Source organism: Tubulanus polymorphus, chromosome 2 (genome assembly GCF_964204645.1).
Source record: "Tubulanus polymorphus chromosome 2, tnTubPoly1.2, whole genome shotgun sequence".
NCBI lineage: Eukaryota > Metazoa > Nemertea > Palaeonemertea > Tubulaniformes > Tubulanidae > Tubulanus > Tubulanus polymorphus.
In genome coordinates this window covers 12,800,112-12,819,455 of record NC_134026.1, presented here as the reverse complement: position 1 = coordinate 12,819,455, position 19,344 = coordinate 12,800,112, and the positions used below count along the sequence as shown (strand labels likewise).

General features: G+C 37.3%; 1 protein-coding gene across 1 annotated transcript in view; it reads right to left on the bottom strand.

The window, feature by feature from the left end:
• The window catches only part of LOC141898934 (cytosol aminopeptidase-like), a 111,153-nt gene that overhangs the window by 72,950 nt on the left and 18,859 nt on the right, over positions 1-19,344 (bottom strand). Inside the window, exons 2-6 of the mRNA XM_074785086.1 lie at positions 18,378-18,740; positions 15,639-15,763; positions 12,621-12,781; positions 6,261-6,441; positions 4,990-5,136 (exon numbers count right to left, since the gene is read on the bottom strand). Of these exons, the coding sequence (XP_074641187.1) occupies positions 4,990-5,136; positions 6,261-6,441; positions 12,621-12,781; positions 15,639-15,763; positions 18,378-18,563 (800 nt within the window). The 5' untranslated portion in view covers positions 18,564-18,740. The remainder of the gene's footprint in view (positions 1-4,989; positions 5,137-6,260; positions 6,442-12,620; positions 12,782-15,638; positions 15,764-18,377; positions 18,741-19,344) is intronic.

The following is a 19,344-nucleotide window of genomic DNA, read 5'->3' as shown; positions in this document are numbered from 1 at the left end:
TTGCAAATTCCGTAAATAATCACAACAATTATACTATGGTTGCTTGAAACAGTCAAGCTCAGTAGGCCTAAAGGTCGCGTACAACTCAATGAACACCTCAAGCGACCTAGAAACCATCTCCTATCCACCGCGGCATCCAAGACGCTCACTCCGAATATCAAGCTTGAGTCCAGCTTACGGATAAGAATGTGTAATATAGAGGTTTTTAGTAAATATCCCGTGGATTTGGTAAAGATCATTATGTACTGTAGGAAAAATACAATATTCATAAATGGATGAAACCCGCTGTCGAATCACTGGTAGTGTAACAAATCCATTTATGATACCTCTTCACCACAACAGCTCTTCTCTGCTGCATCAGTGCGGCTCGTTTAGTTTAGGCCTATACCACTGGCCGGTACTCCAATGATTTATTGTAGTTAATATGCGATAAAGGAACTGACTGTTTGAAGCCCGCAGCTAAGAGTAATAAATTTATTAGTACTTGATTTGATTCTCATGGAGAGGAGAACAGTGGATCCGCCGAACGACGATGTTAAAACACACTTTGATTCATCGATCTTTACAGCATGACAGTGCTTATAATATTTAGAGTAGTAAATATCCTGTGGATCGTTAGAGTGTACTGATGAAGAAAATGGGTAATTGTTAAAAATTGTTACTTACAACCCTAATTATGACTAATGAATAACTAATCTGAAAGCTTGGTAACAAACTTTATGAGAAACCCATACTATACCCAGTTCCTGGTTAACCTTTGAGATACAAAATAGGTAAGACACCTAAAGCTGATATCCCTCCATACCTGCAAAAATACATGAGGTAGTGTAATTTCCCCTGGCCATTTGATATGGGTGAGATCAACAAGACAGAAGAATGGATGTCCTTCACTTCAGACATCAGACCATGCCATGTCCCTCAACATCATCAGAGACGATGCGATGCAACACAGCGCGGATGTTACCGGAAAGTAAAAATTGGGATATTTTAGGAAAATTGGCAAAAAGGCTAAAATTTTAGGGAATTTTAGGGAGGCACTAAAAAAATTGGAGTTTTAGGGCTGTTTGCATGCGTGAGGTAAATCTGCCCCTCTCGACTTATTTTGAGCCGGGGGCATGAAAAAGCTTACATGTCTGTGTAGTGTATGTATACACGGTTATTGTAAGTACTTAGTACAACCGGAAGATATAGAGGAAATAAACCAGCGAGGTAATTATATGGGAACATAAGGCTTTGGTCCTGTACTTCGGTCACTACAGTCTCCAATAAAACCTAACCAAACAATTTTCATCAAAATCCTACAATTGAGATAGATTTTAACCTCGTTATAATACCCCTCATATTACTGCCTTTCTCATCTACCGCCATCATATCACTGTGGCACCGTTCAGCCTTATCTAATATAGTGTTAAATGCTGCCATCATAACACCCCCACGCTTTTTGCCCAGAGCCACACTATTTACACTACACTCTTTGGGGGGGGTTTGGGGGCCCTCCCCCAAGAGAAATTTTAGAATTTAGAAGCGTTTTCCGTGCAATCTTGAACCCATGAACAACTATTATATTTTGGAAGGTAATGGCTCTTTCCAATGTTCCAATGTGGGTTCGGAACGCTTAGTTAGCAAGAAAATGTTTAAAAATAATTGCTACTGACACTGTCTGTCACACGACACTGCTCTCGCAGCGGGGTTTTGGTCCGAAATTTCGTAAATAATAAATTTATCTGTAAATATTAAGCATCAATTTGTTCAGTAAGGAATTTGCATTCACAAATAACTCATGAATTGGCATAAAGTTGCGTTTTTCTTTATAACGCCATTCTCGTTATTACGCCAAAGTTAGCCAGGTCCCATTGGTGGCCTTATAACGAAGTTTAACTGTGTCTCAGAATTGCATGTAATAATCACACAACTGCATGATTCTCTGGGATAAATGCGCAATTACGAACACGGTGTATGAAGTTTGAAGAAAATCTATCAATTAATAAATTGAACAATAATTCATTACACCCCTTCCCAATTTCACTGCTCTCCTATATAAAGGACCAATGATCCATGCATACGCTACTTGTACGCACAAATTCATTTCATTGAAAATTAGAAAAGAGAAGATATACATGTATCAAAAAGGACTTAATTTTGGTCAGTGATAACTTTTTACCGAGAATGAAATCTTTGAAAAATTGATTTCGGGAATTTTCGTCTCAACAAATTAATATTCATAATTTTTATACATTCATAGAATGACATATAAAACAACTAGGACTATGAGTGACCCGGCAAAGTGAAAACCTGGGTTTCATCAGCGGTTTATCATTATCATACGCCCAAATTAGGACAGAAGCTGCCAGGTATGCAAATTTGAGGCCAGTGCCGGTTAATGACACAATTAAGTTTATCCACTGACATGGTTTCACGATAGGATTTTAAGTAGGCGGGCAAGCTTACATCTTCACTCAAGATCGTTGTTACGCACGACCTGCGCTGCACGTTATCTTTAACTGATACATACACGCAGTCAACACAAGAGTATGAGGCGATATTGCCTAGGCCACTGTGCACAACTGTTTTCAACGCAAACGCTCATCACTATACCGCGATTAACAAACAAATACAAATAATCAGGCTCCAAAACGGATCATTAATGCGAACGTCAATAAAATGACTTCAATTAATGATGATAAAACAATTATTCCAGTCATGTAAATATCTGACTCATCTTAAAAAATTCAATGCTATCAGCCGATCAGTATCATCAGTGAATCAGCCGTGTGCCAAAAACAGAAGTAAATTTCCGCAATTTGAAACCAGAATTTCGTAAGATATCTTGATGCAATGATACCTTGTGCACAGGATTTCAAAACTAGATGAATCATTGAACACAGGGCTGCCAACCTTGTCCTTACGCATATAGGGACAGAAGGATATCTTAGAAGGAACTTTGGGGGGTCAAATAGGAACCTACTAAGATGAAGCAATTTCTCAGCGAGAGCGCCAACTATGTGTGAAGTTTTAGTACGCCCGCAATGATAGTTCATTGAATTATAATGACCGGGAAACATTTTTTTGAATAGTTCTCTCGCGTGATCAGCTGCAGCCAGGGGCAGATTGTGTTCAACTAGGAAAAATGTAAACAAGGTTTCAGCCCTAAATACCTCCAGTTCCTTCGAGTCCGGACGAAAAAAAGAAGATATTTTCCCTATCTTCAATGTGCTTTTATTTTTTCCAAAATCGCAATGTTTTTTACGTCGTTCAGGCCGCCGTGAGAGATGCTGAAATCAGCGCCACAAGACGAACAGAACGCAAAGTTAACTCCCCGTTTACTTTCGGCTACGCAAGGAAATGTCAACTTATAGTCTTTTCGGAATTTTTGCATTCGCTTCGTTTTTTTGTTGTTGGGCCAGATTCATCGGCGGATCCCGAATCGCTGTGCGACGACGGCCCAGCGTCTGCCATCTTGTTGATGGTTGAGCTAATTACCGACCGAAACCAATTTTACCCAATTCAATTCAAATCAAAAGTGAATACGGCTGATGTTGAACGAAGGTCAATTCAATTCACTCCTTTACTTTCACGCTTTTTCCGTAACAATTTTTTTCCATCAAATTTATTTGATTTAGTGTATTTCATAGACATTATGAGGAAATGAAGAAGTTTTATAATAAAAATCGTATTTTTGAAATTATTTCCGGGACATCAGGACATTTGCGATGGAATTCATATTTTTTTAACCCTGTCGGAATGGCGTATTTTCATTGGCCGAATCGGAACGATTCCGCCAAAATTGAAACACTTGGCAGCCCTGTGAACACACAATAAATCGTTATATCATACGCCTTGAGTATCAGTTTTCACGCTAGAAATGATAAGAACCTCTTCAATTGTGCCGCCATCTTGTTTAGCACCTGCTGATCCACATCATTTACATATTCAACAAATGCTATGACGTCATGATGGAGTTCAAACCGGGTCAACAGAAATTATACATAACCGAGAGGTGGGGGTTTCGTCTTTGAAAGCCCATAACTACCGAACAAAGCGTTGGATCTTGAGGAGATAAAGTTCTTCCGACGCAAATAGCATTGAATTTTCATATGTGTAATTTTGGACGATTAAAGATGCTGCATAAAAGAACGTGCTCAGATAAATCAAATTTTTGGTTAACTTGGTTAACTAAAAAAATATGAAACCCACGGCTTTCAACTTTGCGCACCATAAAGAAAAACAAATTACAAAATATGTTTTTGCTTAATCCGTTCTACTCGCCCATTAGTAGTGACATTACAGGCTAATGAAATTGCTAAAGAGTGTGCTAAAAATAGCTTTGAGCGTAGTGTATTCAGCATACAAATGATTATCGATCGGCCAGACCGATGACATAAGCTCGCTAATGCGAGCCAAAACTTCACTGCTAATCACAACTCTGTAATTATTTTGTGGACCATCACGTCGCAGTCGTTTCATTTTCAAAGAATGTTGCAGGCTCAAGACATTGCTGAAATAAATCAAAGTCAGAATTCTATCAGCCGAAGTCCCAACATGGGCACACTCAAAACCTGAGTATATCAAATTAGCTAATTCAATCATATTCGGCAAGAGACAAAATGCTTACCTACTTACCTACTTGAGATCAAAGTGCGCCATTGAAGAGCAGTGAGTAGCTGGGGGAGCCCATGTGATCGCCGCAGATCGTCGCAAAGGTTCAAAAGGTCAGGTCAAGCCAAATCAACAAAATTAGGATATGGGGAGTTTCAAATTCAAAACCCAACAGCTTCAAAACTTCAATTAGGATTTTGATTGGACGAACAGTGAATGATCCGCATAAGATTAAATTTGTATACTTAAAATTCATTACCAGACGAAAAAAGCATACCTCTACACTATAATTCACCTCTACAGTCAAACAATATTACTAAATGCAAATCATGTTGGAGCAATGAAAAATAAGCTCACTCATATTGGATGAAAAGATTCATTCAATTCACTTACCTAGCAACACATTTAACACCAAATTTATCAAGTTTATTTGTAGCTTCCTCGACAAAAATTGTAGGAGTCATTTTATTCGCAGGAACATCAGTCAGTCTTCTTGCAAAATTCTGACCTTCTGCTAAAACCGTGCCACGATGCCATTTACTGCAGAGGAAGAATTGAATCTACAATATATTGTCTTAAAGCTAGATACATTTTTCATATGCCCTTAAATAATCCAGAAAATCAAAATTTTCAATTACCCCTAAAACATATCAAACGTTTTCTTATCCATTTTGGACTAATAGTGCAGCACACCTGATCTATTTCTAGTTGCAAGTGATGAACCGAGGTCACCCTCCAACATTCACCAGTATAGTGAACCAGCTCACCAGTATAGCTGAACTGCAAGCTGAATATTGTGAAGTATATTTTCTAAAATGTTGATTTAAGAGTCTGGTTTAATAATTTGATCAAGTATGGTTTACAAGAAGCACTTTCGTCATGCAGGTATCAAGTTAGGAAGAATATGAAAGGTGTTACTTTCGTTTAGTTTCCTAAACCCTGCAGAAGTGTTGGGGTAGCGCATTGGGGCCCCCATATGGGGCCCCAATCTGGGGTACCATCATTAATATTAAATCAAGGTTTTTCAATACCAGGTGTACCGTCGATAAGCGTGGACGTGGACTAAATCAACTGATTTAGAAAAGCCGGCTTAATAATCGCTTTAAATTCTGAAATATCGGTAACTAAAGTTTTGAAGCGGGCAACTGGATCTCACCGGGAAACAGTGAAACGGAAAACCGAAAACATGGCATCGGCTGTTTATTATCACCAGACATTTACATCAAACTTTACAGATACGAACCATCAACTACACCCTTTGTACGAATACATATATATATATGGTAAAGTGAAAAGCTGTCTTCACTTTTCTATTATGTTGAACTTCATAAGTAAACATAATCACTTTCTATACACATGTTTCTGATAAAAACAACATACAGCCGATTCCGTTGATCTGGCGGCCCACTTAAAAACTTCAGTTACTAATATCTCAGAATCTTTTAAGCCTAATTTCTTTTATAGCCGGCTCTTCCAAATCAATTTATAAAAATAAGTCCACGTTTATCGCCGTCAATATCTGATATCAAAACCCCCCTGGTTTAATATATATGATGGTACCCCATGCGGTGCTCCCAATCTGCTACCCCACGTTTCACAGAAACCCGAAAAGTGAACACTGCAACCCACTGGGGGTACACTACTAGTGGTCAAAGAATACTCACCATTTATTTGCTCCATCATGGAAACATTTTACAAAAACTGGTTTTGAATGACTTTCACTTGACTTCAAATCCTCATATTTATATATAGCTAAATTAGCTCCCTCTGCCGCTGCTTCAACATCACCACACGAATCTACATCAATATCCGTTACGCCAATATCTCTAAGCTGGTTGATTCCAACTAAATGTATGAAGATAAATGAGACAAGTTTGAAAACTGATAATCAAATAAGACATCCAGTCATTTATCGTAGGTTATTCATTCAAGAAACATTTCATGAATCAAAAAATGTCTAAAACAAGAGGCCCATGGGTTTTATACATTGAGACATATTTGTAGTAGAATTATTGCGTATTCACAGTTAACAGAATGATTTGCATCATAACATTGTAACAAGTTTTAAATCACTTAACGGTCAAATGCCCTCTGGTTCCTACTTTTTGACATTTACTATTGAAATAATACCTTTGTGTATAAGTGACCACCTGGGATCAGCCTTTTCGAAAACAAGAGGCCCATGGGCTATGAAGTTTTGGTTATGATGTTACGATATAACCAGGTGATATCACAAATATCGGGAAAAATAATTTTCACATTAAGAACCAAATGTTTCGAAACAGTAATTTTTATCTGTATAGGACTGCAATGACATTTTAGCTAGATATGATGATTCGAACCTGTGATCTTATATTGAAAATTGTTACATCAGTTACATATCAAATTTTAGAGTTGATTTTTCCGCTGTATAGCTGGTGCATAATAAAGTTGTTGATCAAATATGGAAGCAGGCGTTAAGAGTCAGATAAATTAGTTTCCCTGATTCAAGGGCCAGTTTATAGTTTATACGCCAGGACCCGAGGATAAACAAGAATATAAAATGGTGCCGAAACCCGGGAACACAAGAAAACTGTAAAGCTGACTCATGAAATAGAAATAGAACATCAGAAACAGCAAGTATAAACATCAGAAAATTAGACTTCAGTAACTGCTGACAATATTTCGCAATCATGGCTAATGTTGATGCAACAGTAAGTACTTCAAAACCGTGGTTTAGGTGAGCTGAAAAAACTTAAGAAAATAGAAAAAAGCACTTTGACCAGACTCCTAACAATAGCAAAGGTCTTAGAAAGTAAAGAAGATACTGATTAGTAGTCAAGTACTAGAGATAATAGAACCAGCAGCTAATAAAATGCTACGGTTGATGAACTCGTTGAAAGGAAAAGCTATTGATACGATAAAGGGTTTCGGTTATAGCTTAGAGGAATACAAAGCGGCAAAAAAATTACTTGTTCAGAAGTTCAGTGGTAATCGTAGGAAACTACAGGGATATTTAGATGAATTGGAAAAGTCAGAAAAGCCGTCAGTTTATGATATTGACAAATTAGAAATATTGTCAGATAATCTCGTCATTGCAGTTACAAAATTGAAAGCTGGAGGAAAAGGTGATGATCTCGGTGATGGTGCTTGGTATAGCATTGTATCTCGAAAGATTCCTGAGATATTGCTCGTACAGTACTATGACTGGTTAAGCTCGAGATCATGTGACGAAGGTCTAGCTTCCTTAAGTGAATGTTTTTCAGAAGTTGTTGTGCGAAAGGTGAAAGCTCGTGAAGCAGTGAGGGGTCTTCATGGAATATCGAATGATTCGAAGACTGTTGATAGAAAATTACCGAATAAACGTAGTGGTACCTTCGTGGGTAATTCAGTAAAATATAGCATGTGTGGAATGGAACACACTGAAGTAAAATGCAACCGTTTCCGAAAGATGAAAATCGATGAACGTTGGACTACTGCAAAAAGGCTTGGTTTATGTTTTCGATGTTTACGTCCGTATCATCGTGGGTCGAATTGTAATAGTAGACGACAGTGAGGAGTATCTGGCTGTACTCTAACACACAGTTCGATGTTGCATCATGTCAAACGATTTTCGCTAATCGTGAAAATCCGAATGAAGAAGAAATTTTGTTAGATTCTACCCTAAAAGCGTTTTGGGAGATAGAAAAATCGGGTCTCGATGTATCAAGATCCAAATTATCGGTTGACGAAGAAATAGCTCAGAAAAAGCTGGAGCAATCGTTGAAGTTCAACGGCAAGCGTTATGAAATTGGCGTTCCTTGGAAGGATGAAAGTCCCTATCTGGAAAATAATCAGTCAGTAGCGTTGAACAGACTTCAAATTATTAATGAAGAAAATTGATTCCAATCCGGACATCAAAAAATCGTATGAAGAAACAATCGCAGAATACCTGACCAAAGATTATATCGAATTCAAAGGTCCGTTAAAATTGTTCAAAAATGTTGATGCATGGTATTTACCTCATTTTCCGATTTTGATGGATCGTCGAAGTACAATGAAAAAAGTCCGAACTCTGAAGCATATGCAGGACCGAAACTTCAAGCTGATTTATTTGAAGTTTTGATTCCATTCAGAAGTGGACTCATGGCTATGGGTGCAGATCTTTCACGGATCTTTCTTTTGTATTTGCAAATAGAAATGAAGCCAGAAGATCGAAAGTATCATAGATTTCTCTGGAAAAATCAGACATCCGGTGAAATTGAAGTCTATGAATTTAAAAGGCATGTATTCGGTGGAACATACTCTCCTTGCTGTGCTCAGTATGTATGGCAGACTCATGCGAAAATGAAGAAAGAAGTTTATCCGCTTGCAGCTGATGAAGTTGATTCGAAAAAACATACATGGATGACACCATTTGTTCAATGGATGACCCAGATGTTTCCATAGCCGCCAGACAACAGTTAACGGCTTTGGCTACAGATGGAGGATTTCATTATAGAAAATGTATTTCAAATAACAGGTCTGTCTTAGAAGATATTCCGGAATCCGATAGATTGAAGATTCAAGACGATGTATTGCCAAAAACCAAAGTTCTGGGTGTCTACTGGAAAGCAGAATCAGACACATTTGAATATCAAGTTAACATACCAGAATACCACGACAGTATAACGAAACGTGAAGTTCTCAGTCATATTGCTTGGATATTTGACCCGATGGGACTTATAACACCTTAAGTCCTTGAAGCGAAAATCATTCTGCAAGAAACCTGGCTGAAAGGACTAGAATGCGATGAGATTCTTACGTCAAAATTACGTCAGAAATGGAAATCGTGGTGTGAAGATTTGTCATCGATCTCATGTCTCCACATACCAAGATGTTTGAAGACTCAAAAAGATGTAAAATCAGTGACTTTACATACATTCGGTGATGCTTCGATTAGAGCTTACTCCACAGCAGTGTATCAGTTAACTACATATGAAGATGGTTCAGTTACTGTCAGACTAGTTACTGCAAAATCGAAGTTGGCTCCAACAAAGAGTATTTCAATTCCAAAGCTCAAGTTAATGGCTGCGGAAATTGGTATGCAGTTGACAAGATGAGTATGTAAAGTGCTGAAATTACCAATAGAAGCTACTTTCTGGAGCGACTCTTATGATGTTTTGTTCTGGTTAAGAGGAGAAAGTCGAAGTTACAAGACTTTCGTTTCAAATCGTGTTGCTAAAATTCATGAAGTTACCTCTCCGTCTCAGTGGAGATACATACCAACAAGCTGTAATCCGGCAGATGTCGCGTCAAGAGGCTGCAGTATAGTTCCGTTGAAAGATGAACAGTTATGGTGGCACCTACTGGGTTTATGATTCGTGCGTTGGATTTAAACATCGAAAATACAGAAAATCGCAAAGAAAATGATGATTCGATGACAAATATTCCACTCGATGAATTTGTGTGGAGTTTGAAGCCTAGTCGATGGTCTAGATGGTTACCCGTACAAAACGGTGGTACATCCTCAACAGGAAAGTTTTCGCTGGTTCAAATTTATGCGTGGGTTAAGCGATTTGTATTGAACTGTAAAACGTGTAACTCAAGCATAAATTATGATCGTGTATTGTCTCCTGATGAACTGAAAGCAGGGGAAGTAGAGTTAGTGAAAGTAGGTCAAAGAGAAGCTTTCAGTGAAAAAAAAGTAGCATTAGAAAAGAAGAAAAATGTATTACTCAGTAGTAAAATCGCATGGTTGAACCCATACCTGGACGGAGTTCTTCGATCGCAAACGAGAGTCGAAAGATGCAAATTATTACCAGAAGAACAAAATTTCCGATAATTCTGTCGAAATCGAGGGACATTACAAGACTTTTGATAGTACAGGCACATGATGATACTGCACATAGTGTAGGGCCAGTACAAATTCTTAACACTCTTCGTAGAAAATATCTGATTTTACAAGGGTTGACTGCGGTTAAGAAAATCGTGAACAACTGTGCGTATTGTCTTACATGGTTACGAAAGAAGCATCTCAGTCAACAGATGGCTCCTCTGCCTAGTATTCGAGTAAACCCATCATGGAATGTGTTTTCAGACATCGGTCTGGATTTCGCGGGTCCATTTTCAGTTAAGATAGGCAGAGTTTGGGCGAAAAATTACCTCCTTTTGATGGTCAATCTGCAAGTCAGAGCGGTACATCTCGAAGCTACTGATAGCCTGGATACAGATTCGTTCCTTTGCGCATTCTCAAGATTTGCGGCAAGGCGTGGTTGGCCTAAAAGATGCTTATCAGATAACGGTGGAAGTTTTGTTTCAGGAGAATCAGAGTTGAAGGAGCTCGTTGATTGTCTTGATAGTCTTGATCAAGATAAGATATCGAATAACTTAGCAAATAACGGAGTAAACTGGATTTGGAATCCACCTGTTAGTCCACATTTCGGTGGTGTATTTGAAACAAATACTTAAGCCACAAAGCGTTCAATAAAAGCAATAATCGGAGGTAGTGAATTAAACGATGAGCAGTTTCGTACAGTCGTTACATTATTTGAAGGAATAATGAACTCGAGACCGTTGGTAGAGATAAATGAACCTATGTTGACACCAAATCATTTTATCATGGGACGAGTCAGCGGAGATACTGCACCGAGTAGTGTAGACTGCATTCCGTACAATTTGCGTAACAAGTGGCGACATAGTCAAGAAGTCGTTCGTCCGTTTTAGTGTAGGTGGATCCAAGAGATTCTACCTCAGTTGAGCGCGAGAAAGAAATGGTTGTCTCCATTGCAAACGGAGATATTGTACTAGTTATCGATAAGGATCTTCCTAGGCGGCAGTGGAAATTGGGAGAAATCAAATCGGTCTATCCAGGAAAAGATGGATTAATTCGTGTCGTTGATGTTGAAACCTCGAAAAAGGTTTATAAGCGTTCCATAGGCAACATCTGTCCTCTGGAATTTAATTCGAATAATTTCAGTTGTGCGTTGTATAAACAGTGAAACAATCATTCGGAAGGAAAAACCGAATTTGAAGCGTAATTCATTCATTGGTCGGAATTAGAAATCAGCAAACATATATTGTCGCATGAATATGTTTGATTACTCACCGAAGAGTAATTTGTGTTAAAAGTCAATTTTGAGATTATCTAGTCTCAATAATTCGTTTTCGGTTCGCGTGTTGCGTTGAAAGTTGAACATTAGATTTGTATGACTACATTGTATTTAGATAGTTGTTTTAAGTGTATGCACATATAGAAATAGATTTAGATATAATTCATATACAAATCTTGGTAAAATTACAAAGAATCATTCCAATTAATGTATATTACAAGTGTAAAGTTTAGTAATTTCTTCAGAAAATTTATAGAAATAGTTTAGCTCTTAAAAGTTTAATGTTAAGCTATAGTTAATTTAGATTTTGTTTAATTTAGTGGATATAGACTTAAGAATAATTAAAGAGACAGGATGTCACTTTAGAGGGAAGGATGAAGATTCGGACCTGTGACCTTATATTGAAAATTGTTACATCTGTTACATATCAAATTTTTGAGTTGATTTTTTTGTATAGCTGTTGCATAATAAAGTTGTTGATCAAATATGGAAGCAGGCGTTAGAGTCAGATAGATTAGTTTCCCTGATTCAAGGGCCAGTTTATAGTTTATACGCCAGGACCCGAGGATAAACAAGAACAAGATGTAACCAAATTTTACCAGCATTTGTTTTTCTTTCCTTGTTGAAGGGCAAACATAGTAAGACTTAATTATTTCGACCAAGACAGAAAACAAATAAAGTCCCAAATACTTTTTCCAAGGCTTTGAGAATTTTCCGCTAGAACTCTCTGGCTAACTATTCCTTTAGGTTTATTTTTAATGCTCTATCCGATCATTCCATTTTCTAAGTTCACATCACTGAAAGCCTCTTAAAGATAACAGCAATGGCAATAACTTCTCTAAAGGTAAAAAGTTAAATAATTCATTGAAACGTAATTGGAAATTTGAATTATACAGACAATGTACAGACAGCAGATTGACAGCTGCATAAGGATCAACACAATCAATCCTAAAAAGTAATAAAAGTATATCATACCACCTATAGCCGATCGTATATGTTCTCGCCCTTCATCAAGTTGCTCTTCCTCATTGTATCCTTTGCCTTTTTCCCCTAAACACACAACTGCTATGCTAGGAAAGTTATCGTCCAAACCATAAAAAATCCTGCTCTTTCCCTTTTTCAATGGAACCCCGGATCTGTTGGAAAAAAAGTTAAGAAATCAGGGTTTGTGCATTTGATACCTTTTTTCAGGGCCAAGTACAAAATAAGTATTGTTGAGACAGGGCCAAGTTTCACGAAAAAGTGTAAACATTTAAACCGAATTAGTTAATTTTTGGTGTAAATCAAGTTTCACAAAGTAGTGTAACTAGCGAATTAACTAAACTGGTTAAGTGACGTCACCGCATATAATAAGTGTAATTAGTATTATAATTAAAATGGCGTCACGTCAAAGTTCAGCAAGCGCTACACTTGTCAAAAACAAGCGAAAGAATTTTACTTTGGCAGAGGCACTGCTCTTGACGCAGCTGGTTCAAGAAAACCAGAATGTACTATTCAATTAATTCAGCGTGTCGATAACTAAAGTGGCAAAACAGAAAGCGTGAGGTGAAATTGCCGATCAAATCACAGCATTAGGAGAGGCTGTCAGGACACCAGATGAATGTCGATCAAAATTCAAAAACGATCAACAAAACGCAACAAGAATCGCTACCAAGGAACGGCAAAGCCTGTCAAAGACTGGTGGTGGACCACCTGCTATAAACATATCGGAAAGAACGAACATCATCATCGATATGTTCAAAGATTCAAGCTCGTTTCACAGCATCCATGGCGGCTGTGAATTGCAGTTTCAAATATTGATCATGCCCTCGATAATGTTGAAATTGTCAATGGTAAGCTTCTAATTGATAATCTAAATTACAAGGTCAAAAGGGAATTGGGTGAAAAATCTTGTTCAGGATTTTTCAGGGCCCCGGGATTTTTCGTCTGTCAACATCACTTCCCTCTGCGAAGTCTGTTTACATCGGTTGGTAAATGGGTGGAAAAATACATTTTTCAGTTGTTCTATTGCTTTGAAATTTTTACTACATAAAGGAAGGATATATGGCATACAATTTCAGTTGGAATTGAATAGATCAGTGCATTTTGCTGGGAGACAGAGCAGTTTATCTGAAAATTTTTCATGAATTTTTTTCATGGGGGCCATCTTGGAGTATGTGACCTTGACCTCAAGTTCACTTATATCCAAATTATTTATGTCTACATTGTTGGCCCAAAAGTTATCAACAACATGCTATATAAATTTTGTGTCAGATACTTTGGTAACTATTCTATGAAGTTTCAAATATACCCCCTATAATCCCCTAAATTCCCTCCGGTACAACAGCCGAGACACTATGTGGTATCGAAAGGGTTAAGGTTGATAAAGAGAAGGGTTGGAGAGTTCACCAGCGACTGTTCATAAATCTGCTGTTACTCCAAGGTCGTATGTTGTTCAGTTACTTATTGAAAGGTAAGCGTTAATTCCAGGACGAATGAGTTACCTTTTTTCAGGTAGGGTTTATTCCAACTGAAGTGACGTTGCTAAATACGCATGTGCAGAATTGTTGGAAAATCCTAAGTATAAATGAGAAAACAAGAGCCCCAAGGGGCACTATGGCCAGCCTGTCAGCTTTTCATAAAATGGCAAATGACGCATTATGTGGATCATATTTGTCAAAATACACCCCAGCTCAGCACAGTCATTACCATTAATTTACACAATGCAATTGTGTTTAGCTCAGACAGCAACTGGAGCTTGCAGGAACAAATACCTCAAATAAATCTTTTCGCTTGGTCTAGCCTAGCGTACATCGACACTGCGATAGGAGACAACTAGACAGCAACAGTTTTCGGTGAATGCGAGGAACTGGCTGGATACAATCAGTTACTCAAATTTGTTGATGCGATCAAGCTAACGACTGTAGCTAATGACTGGTTAGCGTCCATCTATCTCCAGTTCCAGCCAGTTGCCCATGTTTCACTTTTGAGCAACTAGTTGTACTCAGTTACTGTCATATCCGTAGATGTGAACGCTCCATAATCAGATGCCCTCAAGGATATTTGCTAGTTAACACATCTCAGTTGCTATTGATGTACGCGCTATGATGTACGTGCTACCAGCATGAACCAGCATGAGTTGCTGGCTTTTACTAGATTTTCGATGTGCACGAGGTATTCACTCACGAGCAACAAGTTGTCTCCAGTCGCTTTGTCAATGTACGCTTAGCTTTATTGATTTGAATGCGGAATTGAATTTTCTGAAAATTGCTCTATAAAACTAGAAATTGATTTGGATTTGTTTTATTTGTTCAATGGAAGTAAAATTGAATTGAATTTATTTTGCTGAATAAGCATATGGCTAATAAGCATATTAAACTCCTCCTGGTGTCCAGGGTCTTAACCAGGAATGAATATGTACCTGCACAAAATTGGAACATCTGAAATTATCAGCCAGTCCAACATATATGGCGCCACAGGTGACACACAAGGTCACCGAGCCAGTTTTTGGGCTGAAGATGTCCCTAGGGTTGATACAAGTGTAAACCAAATATCAAGACATTACATTGAAGCATCTTTAAAATTCCCAAAATAACTGGATTCGGCTTACGGATGAATGGATGGACGACGGATGAAAAGTGAACGCAATAGCCCATTGGGACTTAAGTCCCAAGTGGACTAGAAAAAAAAAACGAAAAAATTCCTGTCCTTTAAGTGCGTGCTTGGTGCAGAGCCCGGCTTGTACCCCATATCTATACATATGCAGCATGCCTGCACAACGGATGATGAGAATTTTATACTCTTCTCACCCTCAAAAGACACGCAGCATTTTGTGAGCAAGGTATTTCTGGATAGGTCTTTAAAGCCATTATGAAGAAGTCAAAAAATATTCAAGACTCAACGGTTAACCAACAGGAATTATACCTAGGAGCTTAAACCCAACACTTAAGCATTAGAAAATGAGATGATCACTGTAATAGGCCTATGATATACTGTAAATAAATAAAAACATACATGTTTAATAAGTGTTCGATTTTTCCTGCAACTCTTTCTTCATTATATTTTTCTCCACATTTAGTAAACAACACATTTCTATCTTCATTTTTCTCTTCGAAAACTCCTAATACCAAACCTCGTCCCTAGAAGAAAAGAATCATAGAAATTTCAACAGAGATTTCATATTAGTAGTATATGTATATTAAAAACCAACCAGAACTGTAAGAAAGTCCAAGTGTGCTAGTTTTCTTTTCAAACATCTCATTCATTTCTACACATCATTGTCATCATCAGCAGTTCCCCTTAACCCTTTCGCTGCGCATGACATTATGGAAACATATGAGTGACAGATACTGCCCATATGACGTTTATGAAACGTCATTCACTTATCCACTATCAGCGTGAAGGCGCACAAAACTAGCACGTATGTAATACACAGGGTTTGGTAAATTTTCTTTCGTTTTATTTGCTTATTCCATTCATTTACAATAAATGTCACAGTTTGGATGAATGAGATTATCATAGGCCTAACATGATTATTACAATAATATCATAACTAATATCGCAAAGAACTATTCATTATAATAGCTTTTGCAATAAACAATGCTTTTTTGTTGTTCATTTTATTTGATTGCAGAATAACCACTCATAACACAGCTACATTATCAATAACTCTGGGAACTGTACCCAAAGCCCATCGAGGAGTGCCTGTGGTCGGTCATTGATACTGGTTTTATTCATTCACTATCATTAGTTACAGGTCCATGCGTCAGTGATTTAGGCCGAATTAGACATAGTGAATATTTAGCTGTATACGGCAAAGTATTTATCTCTGCTATTTGATCGTATAGGGCCTATATTATTCATAAAAGTAACAATAAAATCATTATATTAGATATATATCTGTTGATTGTCACAACGTACAAACAGCTTGTCAGTTAGTATGTTGCGAAAGATCACCGGATAATCTGTGTCCACATTAAACGCCCTAAATATGCATCAAACTACCTAAAAATAAGCATTTTAGATTTTTATGACGAGCCTCGCTGTTTTTCGTGAAGGCATATCCCATAGCCCTTTTGATGCAATTTACTTTGATTCAGGATGTCATTCAGATGAAGATAATCAATTCGACAAAACTGATTTGCGAGTCATAGATTATTTTTCATCAATTAAAATGATAATTTGATAGCAGAATTGTTAAACATGGAGGACTTGAAAGGCTGAATTCAAGAAAATGTCTATCGCACTTTTGAGCCCAAACGTCTACTTTTACTTAGTAGCCACTTGAGAACAATAAGCAATTAACGATATCGGCTTCTTTTCCAGAAGTATACATTTCAAAACAGTCACTCTGAAATAGTATTCCTTTCAATTCGGTTGGTTTTCTATAGTGGCTGTTTCAAAGAGTCTACTATTGAAAAGTGACCATTTTGAAACATCTGGTTTTGATAGTGCACACTAGCAGTAGAGGTGACTGTAAAACCACCCGCCTGTTAACAGTGACTTTGTGATAGTAACTCCTACCATAGCAGCTAGCATAGCAGATACGAGTAAAATCCCACAATAAAAGAATTAGATGATAAAATGTTTATTAAAACATATAAGAAATATTTCGGGTGGTTACTACCTCCCTTCTTCAGTCTAAAATGAGTCTAGCATAGCAGATGATTAATCAGCCTCTTCAAAATTTCACTTGAAAACAAATGTGTAAACATGGCTAATTATGACGAACAACAATTGTCGCCACTTAGCCATATCGAATATTTACGGGTCAGATAAAAACAAGAGCCCCAAGGGGCACTCAGACTAGTAAATACCTAATAATTAACACAATAGCATATCAAGGTCATCCATCTGATTTGAGAAAAAGCTATTTTTCCCGGACTTTGCCAATTGTCAGTGATATTTTCTGTGGTTCAATTAAAAATATCCCTCCCAAAAATCAAATCAAATAAAGATTTCACAGAAATCTATATTGAAATACAATTTTAGATCTTAAAATAAAACCCAAAAGTAAAACAGTAGACGATACCGCGGGTTCACGTGAACACCTGCTTATCTCTGCGGCGAAACCAATCATAGAGGAGTCTTTGCTTTCTGATTGGCTTTTTAAAACAGATATTATTGCGATCGGATTTTCGTGAAAAAGCTCATATAAATTTTAACGAGGCCCTCTTTCAAAATTCAGCTTCGTAGAATTTGGATAATGGATAATGCTTTAATGAGTGATTTGTATGAATATATGCTCAGTTGCTCTGTCAAAGAGCCCTTGCTCTGGAAACCATGTCATTTAAATTCGCTCCATTTGTATAGGGTTGACTACTTAACGAAATTAACCAGTTTAGATCGTATATACATGTACATCAAATGATTGAAGTAAATGAATTTCTTAGACATGATTAGATATGATAAGATAATTTACGGTTCCAAAAAATACATTGATTTGCATAGAATATCTTCACATCTTTTGCATTTAAAATTTTCTGAATCATGATTAGTTAAACAAGAAACATGGAACCAGCGATCACACATACTACAAGCTACCCATTCAACCAGCTGATCATCTCCTCAATCCTCCTTCTCTCCACACACTGCACAAACCTCATTCTCGCTCTCAGCTCCCTCACTAGACTCATTTCCTTCATTCTCACTGTCATCTTCCGCACCCTGATTCTCTTCCTTATTTTCTCTCTCATCCTCGCTCTCATCACTAACATTCAGATTCATAACAACATAAGTTTCAAATTTTTTTACTAGATTGTCTGATAATTTGTCCTTAATCCATAATTCGTTTTCGATTTTCTTCATGTGATCATCGTAATTACTCCAATTTTCCGCTGTGACTTGTTCTCTGCCTTCAATGATTAACTTTCCTACATCCTTCAGTTTATTTGTAGTGTTTCTTTTCTTTGCATATGCTTTCATCTGGTGCCAAACCATTTCAATTGAGTTGAGCTCGCAATGTTTGACTGGTAATATCAGTAGCTCTTGTCCAGAATCGAGAATCAGCTGCTCTGATTTGTAAACTTTATTTGGTTATTAAGTTTGACATAGTTTTACAAGTTGTTGTTTGTTTAAATTTTGGTCGTATATCACTTTTTTCTTTTCCAACCATCTCTGAAAAGGAAAATTTAATGTTATTAGCATCGTAAGCATACCAAATAGATTCTTCATTCCTTGAGCCTGTAAGGCTCTATAAGGGGTCATTCATTTATTCTGTATGCATTAGGGGAGGGGATGGGTCAGTGCAATTGCGTACTGTAATGCTTAATGTATAATGAAAAAATGGCCGATTTTGCGTACAAAGGGGAGAGGGATTTAAAAATTAAAATTTTATGCGTACGTAATAAATGAATGATCCCAAAATGGGTGGGTAGGTAGGTAGGACATTTTTTTTTCTTTTTATAGAAAAAAAAATATCGGTTATTCTTCTAACAGTGGGTCGCCGTAAATAATTTTTAATGGACTAAATTTTTAGTCAGGGATATGATAATAATGTTTTATTCTGAAAATGATTATTTGAATTGATGAAATATCGGGTCAGTCGGGCCCAAGAAGCAGGGTTTTCTTTTGGTGTGGCCTAGTGCAATGTTTTTCTGAGATGTTTTCTGACACATGGGTTTTTCCCTTGGTTCGAGTTTTAAGTAAACAAAAACAGGGTAAACAAACATTTGACAGTGAGAACATTACTTTTTCTCAAACAACCTTTTTCTATCTATGG